Source organism: Caloenas nicobarica, chromosome 32 (assembly GCF_036013445.1).
Source record: "Caloenas nicobarica isolate bCalNic1 chromosome 32, bCalNic1.hap1, whole genome shotgun sequence".
NCBI lineage: Eukaryota > Metazoa > Chordata > Aves > Columbiformes > Columbidae > Caloenas > Caloenas nicobarica.
The window spans coordinates 3,122,972-3,139,783 of record NC_088276.1 but is presented as its reverse complement, the minus strand read 5'-3'; the positions used below and the strand labels follow the sequence as shown (position 1 = coordinate 3,139,783).

General features: G+C 51.7%; 1 protein-coding gene across 1 annotated transcript; it reads left to right on the top strand.

The window, feature by feature from the left end:
• The first annotated feature begins 938 nt into the window (after nucleotides 1–938).
• Nucleotides 939–14,298, top strand: LOC136000316 (olfactory receptor 14J1-like). Its single transcript, XM_065654094.1, has 2 exons — nucleotides 939–1,436; nucleotides 14,050–14,298. The coding sequence occupies exons 1-2, from the start codon at nucleotides 939–941 to the stop codon at nucleotides 14,296–14,298; spliced, it is 747 nt and encodes a 248-aa protein (XP_065510166.1).
• The last annotated feature ends 2,514 nt before the right edge of the window (nucleotides 14,299–16,812 follow it).

Sequence of the window (16,812 nt, the reverse complement as noted above, 5' to 3'; positions counted from 1 at the left end):
TTTTAAAGAGAGATTTGTTTATGAAGTCATTTTCAAGGCAGCACAAGTGAAAGCACAGGGCAAATGGGTAAAAGCTGTTCTCCTGACTCTGCACTGAGCCACAGAGAGATGAGCCCTTTTGCCTGTCCTGTCTCAAGACTCTTCACATTTTCAGTCATACCTATGAGGAATTTAACCCCTAGAAAAATCCAGTCATGAGATGTGATGGTGGAAAATTAAAAATACAGACAAAATCATAATAATGACATGCTAAGCCTCTGCTCTGCAGCCCACGCTCTTAAGTGTCACGAGTGCAGATATTGAACTTTTCCATGAATGGTGCATAAAATCTGACATTGCTTGTGAATGTCAGATATCTCACCAACCAGCTCTCATGTCCCCACTGCAGAAGAGCAAACCTGGTTGCTTGGCCCCAGACGGGCAGAGGTCCTGCTCCTCACAGCACACTCAGTCAGCACAGACCAGAGGAAGGAAATGCATTGGAATTGGGGTTATTTATGTGAAAAATCGAGTGGCCTTCTCAGAGGAGTCTTCCCGCATTTAAGTTGTCATTTCATTTTTTAGAACAGTGCCTCCATATCAAGAAAGAGCAAATGTCCAACAGCAGCTCCATCACCCAGTTCCTCCTCCTGGCGTTCACAGACACACGGGAGCTGCAGCTCTTGCACTTCTGGCTCTTCCTGGGCATCTACCTGGCTGCCCTCCTGGGCAACGGCCTCATCATCACCACCATAGCCTGTGACCAGCACCTCCACACCCCCATGTACTTCTTCCTGCTCAACCTTGCCCTCCTCGACCTGGGCTGCATCTCCACCACTGTCCCCAAATCCATGGCCAATTCCCTCTGGGACATGAGGAATATCTCCTACACAGGATGTGCCGCCCAACTCTTTTTTTTCTTTTCCTGTGCTACAGCAGAATATTCACTTCTCACTGTCATGTCTTACGACTGCTATGTTGCCATCTGCAAACCCCTGCACTACGGGACCCTCCTGGGCAGCAGAGCTTGTGTCCACATGGCAGCAGCTGCCTGGGCCACTGGGTTTCTCAATGCTCTGCTGCACACGGCCAATACATTTTCACTGCCACTGTGCAAGGGCAATGCCCTGGACCAGTTCTTCTGTGAAATCCCCCAGATCCTCAAGCTCTCCTGCTCAAACTCCTACTTTAGGGAAGCTGGGCTTATTTTGGTTAGTGTCTGTTTAGGATTTGGGTGTTTTGTGTTCATCGTCGTGTCCTATGTGCAGATCTTGAGGGCCGTGCTGAGGATCCCCTCTGAGCAGGGACGGCACAAAGCCTTTGCCACGTGCCTCCCTCACCTGGCCGTGGTCTCCCTGTTTGTCAGCACTGCCATGTTTGCCTACCTGAAGCCCCCCTCCATCTCCTCCCCATCCCTGGACCTGGTGGTGTCTGTTCTGTACTCAGTGGTGCCTCCAGCAGTGAATCCCCTCATCTACAGCATGAGGAATCAGGAGCTCAAGGATGCCCTGTGGAAACTCACATCTTAGTGTTTTCTGAAGCAATAAACTGCACATCTGCTTCTACCTAGCAGTTTTAATGTAACTACTTAAAGGCCTAGCCTCTCATCTCTATTTTCTGTTGTTATTGATGTTTTTTTTTATTGTGATAACATTGTCATCCCCTTTCTAAATTACTTTCTACTTTTCTTTTATAACCACTGGCTGTGTAAATGAGGAGCCATGATCTGTGTGTATTTAAACAATGTAAAGGGTCCTGTAGTGACTTGTTTTTCAATATATATCCTTCCTGCAAGGCCTTTTGGAGCTGCAGGGACAGTTCCTGTGTGCATGGGAGGAGGGGAAAAGAGTCCAGCCTGGCAGCCCTGCCAGGGAGCAGCAGCGCTTGGCCTTCCAGAGCTGTTCTCGTTCCACTCCCACACTCTCCTTCTCATCCCTTGTGTTGGTGCAAGGCCTGAGTGCTCTGGCAGCTTGGTCACCGTCCTGCTGTGTGTCAGTCCTGTGAGCGCAGGCAGGGACAGGCAATGGGCACTGCTGTGACAGAGCTGGCCTCAGGCTGAGGTGCCTCCCGTCCCTTGGGAGTGGCAGCAGGAGGCCAGAGAAACAGAGTGATTCCTTCCTCTATGTGTAAAAGGGACACACGCTGTCTCTGAACATCCCTGGGTGCATAAGGAGTCCTCAAACCCGCTCAGAGATGGATGCCTGTTGGAACCCTGGCATTTCTGTGTGTGACTCCAGGAACAAACCTCAGTGGCCCAGTGAGATTCATCTCAGCTGCTGGGACAGGCTCATTGCAAGTGCTCCTGTCTGCTCTGTCACCCTTGCCCATGATTCTGGATTGTGCTTTCAAAAGTGACAGCAGAATCAGAGAAGTTCTGAGGTCCTTGGGAAAGGAAGATGTCAAACCCATCTTCAAGAAGGGCAGGAAGGAGAATTTGAATAATTACAGGCTCGTCACCCGACCTCCATCCTTGGGAAGGGAATAGGCCGCGTCTTCCTGCACCAATCTTCAGGCACCTGCAGGACAAGAAAGGGATTGCTGAACTGAAATGAGCGGAAAACCCAATGAGTCCCAAGAAACTCTCTGAACCCATTCCAGAGCTTTAGAACCCCGGGAAAGAGCTCAGTGAAAGTGCAGCCCATGCAGTTGCATCTGTGTCCCTCACTGAGCAGCACAACCAGTGTGGAGTCACCCCATGGTCCTGCAGCCAACCTGCTCTGTAGAGCATCAGTGCCAGGTTGGGGCCCTGTGGGGAGCACAGGGAAGGGGCCAGGATGGGGGGAGATCAGACAGGAGCTGACCGGGGCTGGAAATTGCCTTGGAGAGAAAAATGCTGGTGTTCAGCTGCCCCAAGATTATACACAAAGTTTAGGGTGCAGGGCCAGAAGTCCTTGCTGTCCTGGTGCTTCACCAGGCCCGGGAAGTAGCTGGAGAAGGATTGGTGTCCCCCACTTGCCATCTCTTAGTGCATCATCCCTCGTGAAGGGTGGCATGGAAAGCAAGTCTGGGACCCTGTGTCACGACTTGCACCGAAGAAAGGATTCACCCAGAAGCCACATCATTTTGCTCTGGTACTTCAGTCCTGGTGCTCATCACATGTCCTTAAGACAAACTTATGCACCCCTCTTGTCAACCTTACCACAAAAGTCACCCCTAGACAAGGCTCCTGAGCTGGGGCCGAGCTGGAGAACTGGGGTCCAGCTGTGACCAGAGGAAGGACAAGGCCTGTCCTGGGCCCTCTAAAGGGCTGGCAGCCTCTGATCTCCACCAGAAAAGGCAGCATGCAGGAAACTGTAGACCATCCCCATGCCCATTGGAGGTCCTTAGGAAGAGTTCCTCTCTCCAAATATCCAGCCCAGCTTGTTGCTGCATGAACAACCAGGAGAAACTGCCCCAGGACCCTCATTCCAGACCCCATCTCCTCCACCCCATACAGGCAGTGCTCTCCCCCTTGTCACTGAGGTGGTTCCAGGGACCCAAGGGACACCTGTGGGGAGGAGATGTTGGGTAGGGATACGGTGTCCTTCAGTGCTCCTCATGGTACCTCCTGCTGGGCTTTGTGCCGCTGGTCACAACCCTCTGAGCCTGGCTGTTCAGTCAGTTCTCAGTGGTGCTAAACAGGAATATGCCCATGAGCACATTGGGCTGCACTGGGAGGAGTGTGGCCACCCAGACAAGGGCAGTTATTGTCCATCTTGACTCCGCACTGGTGTGGTCACATCTGGAGCGGGGTGTCCCAGTGGGAGGTTCCCCATTCCGGAGTAACGGGCATGAGCTGTTGTGTGGCCAGAGAGAGTCTGGGTCATGTGTGGAGATGTTGAGAGACCCAAACTTCTTTAGCCTGGTGAAGTGGAGGCTGAGGAAACATGCTGTTTTTACTGAAATTGAGTAAATTTTCTTCATGCATTTTGAATCTCTCTCCTTCATAGCTACTACAGTCTTTTGTTTAGATTTACTATGAGAATAATGAGATAACGCTGTTTCCTCCCTGGCATAGAGTTAATTTTTTCTTTTAGCAGCTTTACAGTGTTTGCCATTTGGTATGAAAGGAATGTCAGAACTCACTGATATCTTGGCTGTTGTCAGGGAAACCAAGGACTTCTTTGGCCATCCAGCTGCAGATGCAACTAGGCAGGAGGGGACACAGACAGGACAGCACCTGGGTTGACATGCAGGCTGATCAATGAAATATTCCCTATGATTAGTGTCATGCTCAGTCTAAAGCTGGAGCCGGCTTTTAGGGCTTGTTACATCCGTTACTTTGGGTTTTCCAGCTGGTTTGGTTAGTTCCATTCAGAGGTTTCATTCTGTCATGAGTTCGATGTTAGTTCGGCCTTTTGCCGTTCTGCCATTTTGCAGTTGGCCTTCGGGTCTTTCTGCCTGTTGCCCTTTTGCTCTCTCTTGCTGGGATCAGCTGTTCAGCAGCACAGGTGGGGACACACCAGGGTGAGAACAAGCTGGGGAAGCGCATGGGGTGTCTGTAGCCTGTGGGGAAACAGCCACAGACCTGGGACAGTGTAGGATGGACTGTGGTGGAGATGGCCAAGGGTGCTGGCAAGGCTGGATGTCCCTGAAAGCCCCGAGGTCTTTGTCCCCTTGGCTATGGCTGGTGTCCCTGACAGCGAGGCCTAGAGGAGAGACATGGTTGTCATGGCCATGGCACCCCATTGCCTCCTTGCACCCCCCAGGGAGTGTCACACCATTGTCCTGCACTGGGCATCATCCCCACATCCCCAGGAAGAGCCCTGAGACACACGTGAGGGACAGGAGCTCCCTTCCCAGGGGCAGGGGGTCAAGGCTTGGCCATTCTCCTTCATCAAACAAATCAAGGGTTTTCTCATCATCAGAGCTGCTGCACTTTGCCTTTGCCTGATGCAATCACTGCCTCTAATTATCTGCTCTAACGAGTCCCTGGGGAGGCTTTGTCAGTAACAGCCCTCAGTGGGGCCCATTAATGCTTCAAGGTACTTTGGGCTTTGCTTCTGACTTGGACTTCTTGAGGAGATTCTTCAGTCTGTCCTTGGGATCTGAGGTTCATGGACTCAGCACCAAATACGCCATGGGGCTCATTAAAACACAGAAAGCCCTAACAAGCCATGTTTCTTTCCTAATTTTCTTCCAATCTTCAAGACTTGTAGAACTAACTGGAGAGGTTTCAATGGGACACTTACTGATGAAGACTTCAAAGAAGATTTCATAAAGGAGGGTTTTTTCTTTCAAGGGTATTTTCTGTCGTTTTTCAGTGTGTGGAAGAAGTGACAGCAGCATTCTACAACGGACATTGATCCAGAGGGTCTCCTGAAGCCATCTGGACAGGCAGGAGAACAGTCCCTTGAGGTTGGACACTGTATGGACACCCTTGCTCCTCACCGCCCACCCCCAATCTGCCAGTTCCCTCATTGGCCACCAGAGACTTGCATCACTTTTCCTCACATCAGACTTCTCCACTGAGCTCTGCAGGTGGATGCTGCAGCTCCTGCACACCAGCTCCCACCTGCTCTCCTGTGTAAACACTACACAATTTCATAAACACTAAACCACTTTCCTCAACTGTGTGTGTAAGCTGGGTCTAATGAGGTCCACCATCCACAAGGGACATCCACACAAGAACTGTTTTAGACAGAGAGATAGGAAAGGATGTATATAAACACAATTAACACATTAACTACCATGTTAATTAGACTTCTGAAGAATGGGGCAAGTTTGTAACTCCCTGAAGCTCTGAAGCAGAAACCAGATTGTTGAGAGGCAACTGAGTGACCAAAGAGCAAGTGGAGGAGGAAACCTGAGAGCACTGGGAAGGGCAAACATCCAGACAGTCTGCTAGAAAGTTGTCCTTTGACATGGACATTTAATCAGGAGAGGTGGAAACTCCTAAATGATGACAGAGATGAAATAATAGAGTGTTGGTAATAGAAGTACAGGGGAAGACCAGTATTTGTTTTCCTACCCTTAGTACACTTCCCCGTAATTCACTTTTTGGCTTTTTTTTTTTTTTAATTTTAATATGTTAAAAAAAAAATCCTCCAATCAAACAAAGAAACCAATGAAACAAAAGAAGTAAAACAACCACAAAACCAAAGCAAAAAAAAAAAACAAACCCACCAACCTACAACAACAACAAACCAACCACAAAACAACCACAACAACAAAGTGCACCCTTCCAGGCAGACATCAGTCATCTGTTGTCTCACCATAAACAGCCAGTGCCATTTTAGGGGCCCCAGTGTACCTGAGGTGCTGGCCTGGGATTGGCATCTATCACAGAGGACCTGGGGGAGACCAGAGCACCTTGCAATGCAGGTGGAGCCTGGGCAGGGGTTCCCAGGGCATCTACACTGGCACCAGGTGTTTGTGTCCCTGGAGCTGAAGACATTTGTGTCCTAAATCCATTCCCAGTTCTGGAAAACTCTTTCCATTTCAAAGAAAAGAAACCCTCCCAAAGAAAAAAAGAAAAATAAAGACAAGTATGTTGACACCTTCCTTTGCTTTGGATCTTTGTCTTCAGTTCTTCTTATTTTGATTTTCATTGACATTAACTGACATCTGATGGGCCTGCAGGCATTAAGCCAAGATCATTTTGTGTCTTGCATAGCGCCCCATGCCTTCTAAACCTTCTCTGCCCAGGACTCCTCACACTTTGCCCAGAGCGAGTCACACTGAGGTGGTGGCTGGTTCACTGGTTGAGATGTTGGTTTAGATGGTCACCTACAGCATAGCTGGATTCATGGCCCATAATCATCTGCTCTGCTCCAGTTAGAAACAGAGCCCAACATCACAATGGGATTGTAAGAGAACTGAGGTTAAAGGGACCTCAGGAGTCTGCAGTCCAACCTGTCAGAAACTGGGTCACACCAAGGTGTTCAAGCCTTGATGCAATCAGAGATTGAAAACCTGCAAGGACAGAGCCTGTGCAGCCTCTCTGGGTGACCTGAGACAGCACTTGGCTGAGCTCCTGGGGAAAAAGCTTTTCCTTATGTCCTGGCTGAACCTCTCTCACCTTCCACCCATTCTCTTTTGTGCTTCTACCACACATCATGGTGAAGAGCCTGGCTGTGTGTTCTCCATGACCTCCTGTAAGAGTCGGTTCGAAGAACAGTATTTGCCTCAACATTGCCATCAGGGACTTGGAGAACAGATGCCCTGATAGAAAGAACTGTACAAGGACTTGGAGAGAGGCCTGAGGAAAAGAACTGTGTTGTACAGGTCTCTTCAACCTGGGGCAACAGGTAACAATAGCTGCTGTCCAGAAGATGGATTTTCACCTGCTGCCTCAGCCAAAATTGCCCCCACCTCTTACCTGCTACTAAGGCCAACAATGAAGAGCATGCACAGAGGCTCGCAGAGGGTCTTGAGGTCACCCAGTGGACCAGTAAGAGACCCCTGAACCGAAGCGATGCAGGCGCAGACAAGTTCTGGCAGGCGAAGCAGGGACTTTTTGCGCCTGCGCAGTTAAGCCTGGATTCTGAAACAAAGGTGGAGATAGACCTCAATCAATGGGAGAGAGGAGGGGTGAAGAAGCATAAAAGATGGCTCGTGACTGAACATTGTTGAGATCTCCCCACCACAGGATCACGCATCACAACGGAGGACCAGCAGGACACTGCTTTTGGGACCTGAGACCACAGAGACTCCTTTGGACTTGTGGCAGTAGCTAATCCTCTTTCTCCCTTTTTTTTCCTCTTTCCCTTTTCTCCACTTTCTCTATCGCGTGCCACTTTACAGGCAAAATAATAAAGTTAACACTGTTTGATTGAATTATAACCCCTTGGCATTTTGTTCACCTTAATTTTGTGCTTCGAGATCAAGGTAAATGAACCATCACAAGTCCATCATCAAATGGACCGCGAGAGTGGCTGACGTGGTGTGGGCGTTACCACGGTGATGGTGATCACACCCCCGCCCCTTGCCTTGAAAAAGCTTCAGGGAGGGCAGTGATGCGTCTCCCACCAGCCGCTGGGAGAGGCAACCGGCTGTGACGCGGGTGAGTATCACCCACACTGTGCTGCAGCAGCAGGTGGGGTAGCTCGTGCAGTAAGGCGCAGAGATCATCACTCCTCACTTGTTAGACCCTCTCAACTACTGCTAGTGTCCCAGATTGCTGCCGCCGACCATGGTCTCCTCCAGGAAGAGAGCTTGCCTCAAAAATACTGTGTCGACTCAGACAGAGCAACTGCCTCGAACCGTGGCTGTCCAGGTGTCTGGCTGCAGGGAGTGCCAGAGCCTGCTGCTGCCAGGGGAGGGAGACCAGCATTCCGCCTGCGTGAGGTGCGAGCAGGTGCAAGATCTGCTAGGCATGGTTGCAAAACTTAAGGAGGAGCTTGAGACACTGAGGTCCATCAGGGAGTGTGAAAGGGAGGTCAACTGGTGGAGTAACTCCTTGGCGTGCCAGGCAGAAAGGCCCCAAGGGGGAGCCCCCCAAAAGGTGATGGACCCCCTGACCTGTCAGGGAGAGAGGCAAGACCTGAGACAGCCCCTGCCCTGTCGCTGTCGGGCAGAGGTAGGGGACCAAAAAGCTGAGGAGGGTTGGAAGCAAGTTCCAGTTAGGCGTCACGGGCAACCCCTCTCCCTACCTGCTTAGCTTCCCCAGGTGCCCCTCCGTAATAGGTTTGAGGCCCTGGAAATTGAAGATGATGTAGGTGGGGATGTGGTGCAAGGCCTGCCTACAGGGTCACATAGGAAGAGGCGATCGACTCCACGCCTCAAGACTGCCTCTGATAAAAAAGAAATAAGGGTAATTGTAGTAGGCAATTCCCTTTTGAGAGGGACAGAGGGCCCGATATGCAGAGCTGACCCTCAGCATTAGGAAGTTTGTAGCCTACCTGGAGCCCGGATCAGGGACATCACCAGGGCACTCCCCAACCTGGTGCACCCAACGGACTACTACCCCCTACTGATCTTCCAGACAGATGGGGAGGAAGCTGTATCCCATAGTCTGAGGGAAATGAAGAGAGATTTCAGGGCCTTGGGACAAACGGTGAAAGAGTCTGGGGCTCAAGTTATCTTCTCTTCCCTCCTTCCATTTTTGGGTGATGATGTGGGATGGAATAGAAAAATTAAGTCTGTAAATGATTGGCTTCGAGACTGGTGCTACAGGCAGGGCTTTGGGTTCTTTGATAATGGCTGCTTTTATAAGACGCCAGTCCGGACAGTGATATGTGGGAAAGGTTTATCCCACAGGGGTAAAAGGATGCTGGGACAGGAATTAGCAGGGCTCGTTTGGAGGGCTTTAAACTAGATTCGAAGGGGGATGGGGTTGTAGCTGGGCTTGCATCAGTGGGGCAGCATGCTGGAATCGATAAAGACCGGGAGGCCCCCCATACCCCTAGGGTGAAATCGGTGTACTTGGCTCGCTCCCTGAAATGCCTGCACACCAATGCGTGCAGCATGGGGAATGAGCAGGAGGAGTTAGAAACCTGCGTTCGGTCAGGACATTATGATCTGGTGGCATTAACAGAGACATGGCGGGACAGCTCACATGACTGGAATGTGGTCATGGATGGCTATGTCCTTTTCAGGAAAGACAGGCCAGCCAAGCGTGGTGGTGGAGTTGTTCTTTACATGAAAGAGCAACTACAATGTATAGAGTACTGTCCAGGTGCGGCTGAGGAGCAAGTTGAGAGTCTGTGGGTGAGAATTAAGGGGCGGGCTGGCAGGGGTGACACTGTCGTGGGAGTCTATTACAGGCCACCAGATCAGAGTGAGGAAGTTGATGAGGCCTTCTACGGGCAGCTGAGAGCGGCCTCACAGTCACAGGCTCTGGTTGTTATGGGGGATTTTAACTACCCCGATGTTTGCTGGAAGGACTACTCAGCCAGCCAGCCTCAGTCTAGGAGGTTCCTCCAGTGCATTGACGATAACTTTCTGATGCAAATGGTGGAGGAGCCGACTAGGAGAGGTGCGCTGCTGGATCTCGTCCTCACTAACAAGGAGGGTCTGGTTGAAGCAGTAAAGGTGGAGGGCTGCCTTGGTTGCAGTGACCATGAGATGGTGGAGTTCAGGATCTCGTGTGGCAGGAGCAGAATACCGAGCAGAATTGCAACCCTGGACTTCAGCAGGGCCAACTTTGGCCTGTTCAAACAATTGCTGGGGGAAATCCCGTGGGCAAGGCTGCTTGAAGGTAAAGGGGCCCAAGATAGTTGGTTAACATTCAGGGACTGCTTCTACCAAGCTCAAGATCAGTGCATCCTGACACAAAGGAAGTCAAGGAAGGGAGCCAGGAGACCTGCGTGGTTAAACAGGGAACTACTGGGCAAACTCAAGTGGAAGAGGAGAGTTTACAGATCATGGAAGGAGAGGCTGGCCACTTGGGAAGAATATAAGGCTGTTGTCAAAGGATGTAGGGAGGCAACTAGGAAAGCTAAGGCCTCCTTAGAGTTAAACCTGGCAAGAGGAGTCAAGGACAACAGAAAGAGCTTCTTCAAATACATGGCAGATAAAACTAACACCAGAGGCAATGTAGGGCCACTGATGAATGGGGTGGGTGCCCTGGTGACAGAAGATACAGAGAAGGCAGAATTACTGAATGCCTTCTTTGTCTCTGTCTACTCTGCCGGAGGCTGTCCTGAGGAGCCCCGTACCCCTGAGGCCCCAGAGGAAGGCAGGGCAATGGAGGAGTTTGCCTCGGTTGATGAGGACTGGGTTAGGGACCAGTTAAGCAATCTGGACATCCATAAATCCATGGGTCCAGATGGGATGCACCCACGGGTGCTGAGGGAGCTGGCTGAAGTCATTGCTGGACCACTCTCCATCATCTTTGCCAAGTTTTGGGAAACGGGAGAGGTGCCTGAGGACTGGAGGAAAGCAAATGTCACTCCGGTCTTCAAAAAGGGCAAGAAGGAGGACCCGGGCAACTACAGACCGGTCAGCCTCACCTCCATCTCTGGGAAAGTGATGGAACACTTTATCCTTGGTGCCATCTTAAGACATGTCAAGGATAAGAGGGTCATCAGGGACAGTCAACATGGCTTCACCAAGGGGAAGTCGTGCTTGACCAACCTCATAGCCTTTTATGAAGACATAACAAGGTGGATTGATGATGGCAGAGCAGTGGATGTGGTCTACCTTGACTTCAGTAAAGCATTTGACACCATCTCCCACAGCATCCTCATGGCTAAACTGAGGAAGTGTGGACTGGACGATCGGGTAGTGAGGTGGACCGCAAACTGGCTGAAGGAGAGAAGCCAGAGAGTCATGGTCAATGGGGCGGAGTCTGGTTGGAGGCCTGTATCTAGTGGAGTCCCTCAAGGGTCGATACTGGGACCAGTGTTATTCAATATATTCATCAACGACTTGGCTGAGGGAATTGAGTGTACTATCAGCAAGTTTGCTGATGACACCGAACTGGGAGGAGTGGCTGACACGCCAGAAGGCTGTGCTGCCATCCAGCGAGATCTGGACAGGCTAGAGAGTTGGGCGGGGAAAAATTTAATGAAATATAATAAGGGAAAATGTAGAGTCTTACATCTGGGCAGGAACAACCCCAGGTTCCAGTATAGGTTGGGGAATGACCTATTAGAGAGCAGTGTAGGGGAAAGGGACCTGGGGATCCTGCTGGACAGCAGGATGACCATGAGCCAGCATTGTGCCCTTGTGGCCAAGAAGGCCAATGGCATCCTGGGGTGTATTAGAAGGGGGATGTTTAGTAGGTCGAGAGAGGTTCTCCTTCCCCTCTACTCTGCCCTGGTGAGACCTCCTCTGGAATATTGTGTCCAGTTCTGGGCCCCTCAGTTCAAGAAGGACAGGGAACTGCTGGAGAGAGTCCAGCGCAGGGCCATGAACATGACTAAGGGAGTGCAGCATCTCCCTTATGAGGAAAGGCTGAGGGAGCTGGGTCTCTTTAGCCTGGAGAAGAGGAGACTGAGGGGTGACCTCATTAATGTTTATAAATATATAAAGGGTGGGTGTCACGAGGATGGAGCCAGGCTCTTCTCGGTGACAACCAATAGTAAGAAAAGGGGTAATGGGTTCAGGCTGGAACACAAGAGGTTCCGCTTAAATTTGAGAAGAAGCTTCTTCTCAGTGAGGGTGATGGAACACTGGAACAGGCTGCCCAGGGACGTTATGGAGTCGTCTTCTCTGGAGATATTCAAGGCCCGCCTGGACGCCTTCCTGTGTAACCTCATCTAAGAGTTCCTGCTCTGGCAGGGGGATTGGACTAGATGATCTTTTGAGGTCCCTTCCAATGCCTAACAGTCTGTGATTCTGTGATTCTGTGACAGAGATCCCAGTTGCCTGGCTTCCCCACCTTCCAATTCTATGGTTTCAGCGCCATTATCCCAGCATCGGAGCAGCCGGGTTCCAATATTCTCACCTTCATGACCACTGAAGTCTTTTTGCAGATCTCTCAGCTCATCTGGAGAAAAGGACCGAGTGCTGGTCACTTCCTTTCCTTCCTGCGCTCATGATGCGTCTTGGGTTGATGTTGGCCCTGTGCCATCACCTGCTGGCCCTTTGCCATCAGCTGCAGCATGAGTAGTCTTTCTTGTGACTTTCTTGTGACTTTCTTACAAGCGGCAACTGATGCAGATATGGGCTCACCATCCTTTGATTTATTTCCAGAGTCTGAATGACTGTCACTGGCATTGGCATAATCACAGTGGTTGTTATGGTTACAACAGCAACAGTGCCCAGTGTGTGAGGAAGGAGGGGCTGCCTTGTTAGCCTTGAGGCTGGAGGAGTAACAGTATCTACAGTCACCTTGGCGGACTGGCTCTCTCCAGAAGAAGCTGTAGCCCCCTTATCAGTTTCTGAAGCTGCGCTATCTGAGTTTCCGGGGGGGGCTGCTTTTACTTCCACTCATTTTGAGCAGCTCGGAGTGGTTTTTGCTAAAGCTTCTAGCAGACGCAACACAAGTCTCAGGACTCAAAAGAGACGCAAACGTCCCATTTAACCTCATTTCTCTTAACAGTAACACAAACTGACAGCCATTCAGCAAACCTAATAACACTAATAAGGTTCTATCAAAGCTCCTGGGATATTCAAAGCTCTCAAAAACATTTGTAATCTGTCCTAGTGAAAAAGCGAAAGTATTGTTAGTCAACCTTTCTAAAGATTCACCTGACCAATTAGCTGGAGGGTGCCCCGGCAGATGGGCTGCAATGCTTGAGCCAGGCAGGACAGGGAAAGCCCCCAGTGCAGCGGGTGAGGAACTCGCTTCAGACGGGCAGGAAAGGTCTCTGTCCCACAGCACGGCTGCCGCCTGCCCGCCCTGCTGCCTCTCGCTGCCCGTGCCCTGGAGCAGGAGCTGGGTCCCCTCTGCCCACAGAGGCTGTGCTGAGGCCGGCTCCCAGCTCGGAGCAGCCCTGGCATTCAGGCAGCATCATGACCACCACCCGTGGGACCCGCCCTGCCAGCATGAGGGGAAACGTGATCCTGGTGTCGAGCAGGGAGCGCTCGCTGAGCCCCCGCCCTGCCCAGACAATCAGGGCCCCTCACTCACCCATCTCCAGGTGTTGGGCCATGCACAGCTCCTGGGGCTCCACTGGAAAGCTGCTCTCCTGGGGAGCCCTGTCCTCCTCCAGGGCCACTCTGGGGCTGCTGACCTGTTTCTCTGCCATCTCGTGGCTTTGGGGAAAGAGGTATAGGTGGGGAAGAGGGAAGCTTTGGCAAAACGCCACGCGTCTGCCAGGGGCAGAGGGGAGTCTGCCAGGGGCAGCTAAAGTGAGGGTACGGTTGGACTCAATGATCCTAAGGTTTGCTTCCAACCAAAAAGATTCTCTGATTCTCGAATTCAATGAAAGACATGAGGTACGCTCGGGGCTCTCACCCGCTCCGTGCTCGCACTCTGTCCCGTCACCATCCTGCCGGACAGTATGGGCTGGGGCCTGCAGCCGCGCTGAGCACAGGCAGGGCAGTGGGTGTCACCAAGTGAGGTCACAAAGGGCCCCACTGTCACCCTGCACCTGGGGAGGGAGGTCAGGGTGTCCTCTTGGGAGGCTCAGAGTCAGCGCAGTCCTGGGCACCCGGGTGCTCTCAGAGTGGCCTTGGCTAAATTTGAATCACAGTTTCTAGTAGTTCCACCACCCATTGCTCTGAGCATAGTCTTTAACAGTCCGTTGCACCGCTCAGTTTTCCGGAGGCTGGTGTGTGATGGGGGATGTGAGAGACCCACTCAATGCCACGCTCCTTGGCCCGGACGTCTACGAGGATGTTCTGGAAATGAGTCCTGTTGTCTGGCTCAATTCTCTCTGGGCTGCCGTGTTGTCACAGGACTGGCTTTTCAAGGCCCAGGACAGTGTTGTGGGCAGTGCCGTGGGGCACGGCGTGTGTTTCCAGCCATCCGGTGGTGGCTCCACCGTTGTAAACACAGAGCTCTAGCCGGGGCGGGTTTGTGGCAGTGCGATATAGTCAGTTTGCCAGGCCTCTCCGTATTTACACTTCAGTCATCACCCCCCATACCACACAGGCTTTGACTGCTTGCCTTGTTTGATCGTAGCGCATGTTTCACAATGGTGAACAACCTGTGTAACTGTGTCCGTGGTCGAGTCCACGCCTCGATCACGAGCCCATCTATATGTTGCATCCCTTCCTCGATGACCTGAGGCACCGTGCGCCCAGTGGGTCATAAAGAATTCACCTTCATCCTGCCAGTGCAAATCTACCTCAGCCACTTTAATCTCAGGAGCTCGATCCCCCCGCTGGTTGTTCGGATCGGGTTCTTCACTGGACCGACTCTCGGGCACATGAGCTTCTACGTGGCGCACTCTCACGGGCAGGTTCTCCAGCCCGGCAGTGCCGCCTTCTGCTCACATCACTCTTCGCCACCATTGGTTGGGAGAGCTGTCAGTCTCCTGCCCTGACGTGATGCTGCCTGGGATTGGCTGCCTGGGCTGTCACTCTGCCCTGGTTCGGGGCCCACCCTGCCCTGAGTTGCTCTTTCCTCTGATTGGCTGTCTGGGATTTCCCCCTGGTTCCTCCCATCAAATGATTGATCAGACTACTTGTCAGTCATCCATGTGCTGCACTCCCGCCAGCCGTGATTGGTGCAGCCAGCACAGCCCGCCCCTGAACGCTGCCCAGTTTGTTCAACTCTCACCACCTGTCCTGCAGGCTTCAAAGCTGGATTGGCTGGTTACATATCAATCACATGACTTGCCCCGCCCCCTCAAATGTGATTCGCTGTCCTGGGTCCACCAACTTCCCACAGACTTCTGGTTGGTTGTTGCCAGGCAACGAGCTCCACCTGAAAATGAAACTGTGGGCCCTGATCAGAGGCCGTGGGTGATAACAGACATGTTGGGACCCTAAACAGGAGGATCTGGGCCCCAAGAAGGAGGCTCTGGGCACGCAGAAGGACGGGCAGATGCTACAGATGGCGCTTTGGGCCCTGAACACGAGGGGACCCTCTTGGATCCGACCCGAGCTGGCTTTGGTGCCCGTGACCCCATGGAGCAAACACGTGTGCTGTCCGGAGTGACCACAGAACAGACGGAGCCCAAAACTATGGACACCATGAGCTCAGCGGGGTGTAGTGACATTTTATGGACATTTTACAGGGGCGGCACATGGACTGAGGGCAACTGTGTGTGTGTGACATCAAAGGGTGGGAAGGGGAGCGGTGGTTGGTGAGGACGTATTGGATCATGTGGGACACGAGCCTGATGTTCATGGGCTGGAACAAGGGGTGGAGAAAGAACCGTCGTGGTGGTGACACTGCTCCTGCGTGGAGCTCCAGAGGTTGCAGGAGTTTTTCTGCTCCACCAGGTACCAGCACAAGCCAGTGGCCCATTCATGTCTGTCACCTGCTCTGGGGGCTGTGACCTCAGCAGCACCTGCACAGCAGGAGTGTCCTCACTGCCAGCACCGGCTCTTTGCTCTGTCTCCACCTCTGTTCCATATCTCCCCGTGCTCTCCTCCCTCCCCGGCACCTTTCCCACTTCCTCCAGGAAACCACCAAGGCTTCTGTCTGTCTCTATAGAGACTAAAAGGAAAGAAAATCTTTCCACACTGACACCATCAAATAACCGCATGAAATAAAAACATTTTTAAGGGCAAGGGTAACCCTAACTTTTCCCTGTCTGAATGTTTATAATAAATGTACTGTATATAAAAAAAAATACCGTAGCTTAAGTTTTGACCGGGAGGGCGTGTTCTGTGTGCCGTTTACCTTTCACACATGTTGCACCAATATATTTATTCTCCCTGCTCAGTTGCCATCTACACGTGTCTTGTTATGCCTCTAGGCAACCATCCAGAATTTGTATTTCGTTTTGGTATTGTTAGGTCAGCTGCTGCTCCAAATTATCTAATCTTTCATTTTCGAGTGCTCTCCTGTTGCATCCTTTGGCAGATGATGTTCTTGTCACCAGTTATATCATCCTTCCACATATAATTTGCACACTTCCTAGCTGATCCATTGCGCTTCATGTGTTCTAACTTCTGCCTTCGGCATTATGTGGTGATGTATCTGTCTCTGTGTCTGTGTGGCAGGTGTTATGTCAGAAGCACTGTCCCAGCCAGGTCACTGCACCTCTTTCTCTTCTCCCTCTACTGTCATCATGACTGTACCAGCTGTCTGATGTGCTTTCTGACCTCATGAACCCTCTCATCCCACCTCCCTTCTGCTGTTCAACTCTGTTCCTGCAAGAGAATTGACAACCAATCCATGTCCCCTCTGTGGCATCGGGACCTTCCAGAGCTGGACGGCTGGTGGGAACTGTCACCATCAGCCAACGCTCTGTGTGAAGTCTTCTCCTGGCACAGGAACAGCTCTGGCTGTGCCCGGTGAGCACCACACTGCCCGAAGGAGAACAGCAACATCCGTAGTGACTCCTGGGCAATGGGAAGAGATGATTTGAGGGCAGGTTGGCAGAAGATCCTGAGGCTTTGCCG